This window comes from Pteropus vampyrus, unplaced genomic scaffold (assembly GCF_000151845.1).
Source record: "Pteropus vampyrus isolate Shadow unplaced genomic scaffold, Pvam_2.0 Scaffold85, whole genome shotgun sequence".
Classification (NCBI taxonomy): domain Eukaryota; kingdom Metazoa; phylum Chordata; class Mammalia; order Chiroptera; family Pteropodidae; genus Pteropus; species Pteropus vampyrus.
This window is the reverse complement of record NW_011888866.1, coordinates 6,175,352-6,181,884: the sequence shown is the minus strand read 5'-3', so window position 1 is coordinate 6,181,884 and position 6,533 is coordinate 6,175,352. Positions and strand designations below refer to the sequence as shown.

Here is a 6,533-nt window from a genome sequence, read left to right as displayed (position 1 = left end):
TATATATATACATATTCTTGTGGCTGTGTGTTTCCAGTAACCACTATCTCAATATATAAACACATTTCATTAACTGATGATAAAGAAATGTTCTGCTTGTCAAACCAGCTTCTGTTATATTAATGATCAGAGCTGCATGGGGATTTTTTGGAGTATACACCAGGAATCTGAATCCATAAAGAAGAACAGGGATATGGGCTTTTATGCAACTGATGAGAATATAAAACGTTCTCCACAGCTGCCAAGACCCCTGCTGAGAAATGGAATATCAACAGTGCACAGCGAATTTATTTATTACCACCAAATAAACAAGATCTCCTCTAGGGAAGCTCAAACTTTAACAAGTTGAGGGCTGGGGTTTTTTGTAAATATTTATGTTAACAGCCATTATCTATTAAGAGTGAAGTATCTGGTTCACTTAATAAAAATAGAGATATTAAGCAGTTTTAGTTATAAATGTTATTATTTTAAGGACATGTTCCTAAAGTGGTTAAATCTATAACAAAAATAATTACAAATGAACACAGTGAAATGAGAAAAGAGTATTTTGACTTGAGGAATATTAAAGGTGTTACAAGTTTAACGAATGAAACAAACAAAAACATGTTGATAACCTCATGTCCTTCATTCTCTATGAGGACGTTTTGTAACACACACCGGTGTGAAAATTATTTGAGTGCTGACAAAACTAAAATTAAAATATTCTCCATTTAATGACATGAAATATTATTATCTACAGTGTAATTTATCCATTTACTATGTGTATAAGATGGAAATCATTTTAAAGTATCATGTTACTTTATTACCATATATTAGCTCACATTTATTGAAGGGAATCAAATTATTTCCCAGTACTTGTTAGAACATTTATATGTTCATGAGATGGGCATTACGTTCTCCATGCAGCTAGCATAGAGTCAAGGTCTACATAGCGTAGAGTGAAGTTCAGTCAATAACCAAAATGTGGGCCACCTAAATGGTCCCTGTGAGCTATTGACAGCAGTCGAATTCACCTAAGCGTTGCCAGCCTTAGGTTTACTCTTAATTGTGTTTACCTGGCTATTAAGTTCAGTTTTCTGGCCAGGAGCCATTCCAGAGCCTACCCCTTTTTAAAACTTACTCCTCTCATGGCTTGATAGTGTTTAAAAGTAGGGATGTCATTTAAGTGTGTCACAGTGAGACATATGTCAGAAAAAGAATGGTGTCTGAATTTTATGACGTGAAAATTGTAACTGCAGAAATTAACTCCATCATCATCTAGTACATACTGTTAACCTAATGTTGTAAATATTGTACACATTGAAGTTAATTAAACAGATACTTACAGACCATCAATGTACCCCTACTGACTATTTATGTGCCAGGAACTGTGCTAGGATTACCAAAAAAGTGAAACACAATTTTCACTCTCAAAGAAATCATGATCCAGTGAAGAGGTAAGCACACAGACCAGATTCCTCGAGGTGTTCCAAAAAATCATGATCCAGTGAAGAGGTAAGCACACAGACCAGATTCCTCGAGGTGTTCCAAAAAATTCAGTTTTGCACAATAAGTTAGCCATAAAAATAGTGTTGAGGCTTAAATAAGTTTGAGAAACACTGAGTAGGGCTTTTCAGAGTCTTTAATGTGTTTGGTGTCTTGTGAATCTTTAAGAAAGAGCCATTTCACCATGAAACACTTTTTTCACAATATACATAAGCCCTTCCTTAAAGTACCAGATTAGAAATGTTTTAATAGACAAATGTTACAAATAGCTAGAGTTCCAAACCATCTCTATAAAGGATTCATTTTCATTCCCACACTATGAACAGATCCCTGGGGAGAATGGCAAGAGGGAAGAACCATGGTGGCAGTGACACTGAGAAAGGGTACTGTCTCCCTCTCTCAAACCAAGCCCAATAGTGACCTGTTATCTCAAGTAGAGGATAGGATATAGTATTCATGGTTCGAATGCCCTGACTGAACAAGGATACCCCAAGTATTAAGTGATCAATTTTGGGTCACCCATGTGGAGATCTCTGGTGTACAGCACAGGCATTTCCCAATGATTCCAGTTTCCAAAAAGCCTGTATTCTCTAAAAATTGACCTTTACTTTAAAAACAACAACAACAAAAAACCATCAGGAGAGGGGAAGTTTCTTATGTAAGAAAAGGATTGTTTTAATGGGGAAAAAAATGTTGCTGAAAGTGACAGAGAAGTGAATGGGAGGTCCATATCATGGCCTCTGTTTCTGAAGGATTCTCTTTAGTCAAGAGGGGTTGACTCTGGGGAGGTAAAAACAGTCCTATTTGATTCTCAAATGATTTTTTGGTATTTGTTTTCTGGAAGCACATGGTAGCTCTCCTGCTGCTTAACTGTTTTGTTTTGTTTGTCAAGGGCGGAAGGAAGACAGGAAGGTCCTTACCAGGCATGGGAAGCTATGGTTTTGTTCTTCAAAATTCAGTAAGAAGAGACACTCAGCTGGTCCTCCACTTCCCCCACTTATCACAAAAGCCAAACATCTCATTTTTCATGTATATTATGTACTCCTTAGCTTGTTCCCTAGGTCAGTTTCACATTGTATTTTCAGAAAGTCTGAGGAATCTAAATTTCAGTGGAATGGTAAATTTGGGGTAAAGACTGAATATTTTCTTTGGCTACTTACTGCAAGAATTGCTCTGTCTCGTTCCACCAGGTCTGCAAGCTTATCCAACAGACGTCCTCTTTCTGAAGCATCCATTCGTCTCCACACTGAACCAAGAGAGAAAGCCAGGCGGGCTGCCTGCACTGCTTTGTCTATATCTGCCTGTTAGAAAGGAAGAGGCACAACTGAAGAGACAACACTCCAAATAAAGGAAGAACCATCTGCTCTCACAAAAAAGGTGATGAGTGAAGGTCAGTGGTTGTGTCTGGAAAACGTAAGTTTAGTGCTCTGCTGTTTGGAAGTAGTTATTTAATAGGGAATCTTTTTCTGAGAAGGACATACCTTGTCTGCTTCTTGAACTTCACACACCTGTTCTCCTGTGGCTGGATTATAGACAGGGAACACTCTCCCACTCTCCGAGTTCTGCCACTCATTGTTAATAAAAATCTAAAGGAGTAGACAACAAAATGGGATTGGTGAGACAGGTGAGAGAAAGCCAGTCAAAGGCAAAGTGTTATGGAAGTATCACAGTAATCATACTTATTCTATATGCTTGCTGGTATATAATTAAAGTATAGAATTTGAAGAGTTGCAAGAGACCCTTAAACAGTATGCAGTCCTGCCTTACCTCCAATTCAGGAATCTCTTCTATGATAATTTTACCTCAATGTGATTCAAAGATTAAATATAGTGAACCTGTCAACCAGTGAGAGAGTCAAACAAGAATGAAAAGGAGAGAGTCTCAAATACATATAAAACACACACTGAGGCTGATAAAATAGTTATCGACAGTTCAAGCTCTAACCAATACCCATTAGGAGTAAATCGTGTATTAAACTGACAGTGGTCAAATCTTAGGTCTTAGTTTCTCTGTCACAAGCGTAAGTGACTTCACAGGGAAACTTGAAGGCTGCTGAAATAAGCATTTATTTAATTTATAGTCAGACCCTGAACCGAACGATGACCAAACTAACTAGTAAATTAAATACGTTACATGTCAAATCCAAGTTAGATTTCTTTCTCTTCGTTGGGTAGGCTACATGTAGGCTTAGCAAAGGGAAAAGGTCTATAACTTTCAAATTGGTCTCTCTAGGCTTTCTTAAGAGCCTTGGATGTCTTCTTTTTTAAAAAAAAAATTAAGATTTTATTAAAACAGCAAAGAGACTAATGGTTTAAGAAATTATTCAAGTCAATTTCTCATATTTGTAAGACGTGAGTTAAAAGAGAAAATATAGGCAAAGAAATTAAAATTTTTTTATTAAGAGAAAAACCCAATCTAATATTTTTGGACTATGAAAGCTCGAAGAATACACAGATATTTTACTCTATAAAATTTGTGACATGCCAGTGAGATTTCTGAACTCATGAGCCAGTCAGTCAACTTAGAACAAATAAAATGATAAACTGATTTGTCATTGCTTGCCATTTTAATAATCACAGATGAGGTTAAATGAAGACAGATCTACAATTTTAAATATCAAGTTCTAGATTATTACAAAACTTTGCTTTTTCCTGGATTTGATAAAACAATGAGCTTATGTTGAAGTTTTCTTTTCCTAATGGCTTTTTAAGACAAAGGGGGGAAAGGACCTTAAATCTGAATAGCACTTAGTACAAATGTATTAAGCAAACACAACCTTGTACTTGTATACATGTTATAGTTCTTAATACAGAATTTATAAACATGCTTAATAAAATATACTTATTTATTTAATAAATACTCAGATACTTCTAGACACAGTGGAGGCTAAGATGACCACAGAAGAGTTCCAGCCTTGTAGGGTCTTAGAGTCTCTAGTAGTTCATAAAGACTCATAACAACTCTCACAGCAGAATTTTGTTATCTCTACAAAAGGTGAGACAATTGAGAGGCCAAGAAGAGTCCTAAGAAGCAGCTTCTCATTGCGGTTCTGGTCCAAAGTCTCCTGCTCTTTTCACTGTACCATGGTTTCCAGGATTGCTCAGCCCAAAGAAACACAACTAGTTATTGTCTAAATTTAAATTAGAGGTATAGTTCTTGGGCTCCTGGTCTAGTTCTCTTTTCATTCTATTTAACAAATTTCCTAACAGTTCATAGCTCATCATAACTGCAAGTTTCTTTGAAACACAATATGATTTATAAGGTAATAAAAAAACAAGCCAAAAAAAATTACTTAAGTTAGTTTCATTAAGAACTCACTTCAGAGTATCATCAGGTTTAAGGAAAAAAGAACTCTTACCAATATTTCTTATTTCTTTTATTCACTATTTGCCTATTTGACTGAAACATCTTAATCTTTGGTATATCATCACGATCCAATTTCAGTTTTTAAGCTTTTTTTGTTGAGTAGCTCTAACTATTGGTAAGGACTGATATTTCATGAGTTTTATTATTTCTTAGGGTTTTTCCACAGATCAAAAGAAAAAATGACTTATCTTTTAATAGGATAAAACTCATTCTCTTACTACTATCACTTAAGTCCACTGATTATTTAATAAATCTAAGATACATTATGAGATCTTAGTGATCTTTTCCTATATCTTAAAATATTTTGCTATTTCATCATTGCTCATCAATTATTTCTAATTATGCTAAAAAAATAAGTAAAATAAAAAGAGAATAAAAAAGTTATGAAATTTCCTAGAAGTGAATAAACAAACATATCACCACTGTTTCATCACCATTTGGTTTTTTTATTGTGTTGTCCTAGGTAATGCATCATCTCTCAAAAGGGTATGAAAGAAGTCTGGAGACACAACCTTTGTCATTTTTTTTTTAGCTTTCACTGAATACAATTAAGAATTCAGAATTTTTCATTTCCATCCATAATGGGAAAGAGAAGAAAATTAACAAAGACATCTCACAGTTGTTAGGCTAGTCGCAAGATGAAGGCGGAGAGACAAAATCACTAGAGACTCTAATGATGAGGGTGAACTTGACTGTAAGCAAAATCTTGGACTATGACTCTTTAGGATAAATAAATTTTCTCAACTACAAGAACCAAAGAGCAAACAATATATTTATAAAAACAAAAGGAAATACGATATTTTAACCAGTTAGTCATTCAATAGGAAGGACTTGATCATTTATTATTTTGCAACGAGGACCTGGATCATCTTGTTTTGCTGAAAGTACTCATGAAGATTCTTTTATCTTTTATGATATGTGTGGATAAAAATTTACTTGATGTGATTCATAAATGGACAAATGCTGAAGGCAGGTATATACACAAAGGTGACTGGAAGGATATTCTGTAAAATTTAAAAAGTTCACTGGACTGATTAATCTAATTTACATTTATAAAACTAAAATTTAAAACGTTTTGTAATTACAGAACAAAAAGATGACCATTCTCTTTTCTATGAAATTATGAGCCTTCAAACTTTTCAATGGTATTACACCATGATAATGTGCATGCCAGGAGAACCGGAAATAATAAGCTATAATCTCCTAGAGATGTGTTTAAAATCTGTAATCAATATTTGTGACATGAATATTTCCCATTTCATACACGAAAGCTGATGAACAGATAGTTGCACTCAAAGGTCATTGCCCATTTCAGATATATATACCTCCCCAACTAAATACATAGAAAATTTGATTTGCTGTTTAAACACTTATTTTGTTGGTTTCATGCTCTCTTTATTTACTTCTGTAAATTTTTCACAAAATAACTTAAAAATTAAAAAATATGAAGAATCCATTGGACTCAAATGGTAGATATGATGACTATTTCTCCTGGTATGATAAAGATTAATTTATTTGATATTTTTACTGCATTACTATTATTGTAGACCTAGCCATATAATATGATTAAAAAACTTGTATTGACAACTTTATTGGTACACAAGGTAGCAAATATCTCCACAAGACTTGAAGGTTTTCAGCTTCTCTGAGCTATTTTAAAAATTCTGAACGATGTCTAAAGT

At 34.3% G+C, this 6,533-nt stretch overlaps 1 protein-coding gene across 1 annotated transcript in view; it reads right to left on the bottom strand.

The window, feature by feature from the left end:
• The window catches only part of ALDH1A2 (aldehyde dehydrogenase 1 family member A2), a 91,397-nt gene that overhangs the window by 46,383 nt on the left and 38,481 nt on the right, over window positions 1–6,533 (bottom strand). The window contains exons 2-3 of the mRNA XM_011363477.2: window positions 2,967–3,071; window positions 2,646–2,786 (exon numbers count right to left, since the gene is read on the bottom strand). Coding sequence (XP_011361779.1) covers window positions 2,646–2,786; window positions 2,967–3,071 — 246 coding nt within the window. The remainder of the gene's footprint in view (window positions 1–2,645; window positions 2,787–2,966; window positions 3,072–6,533) is intronic.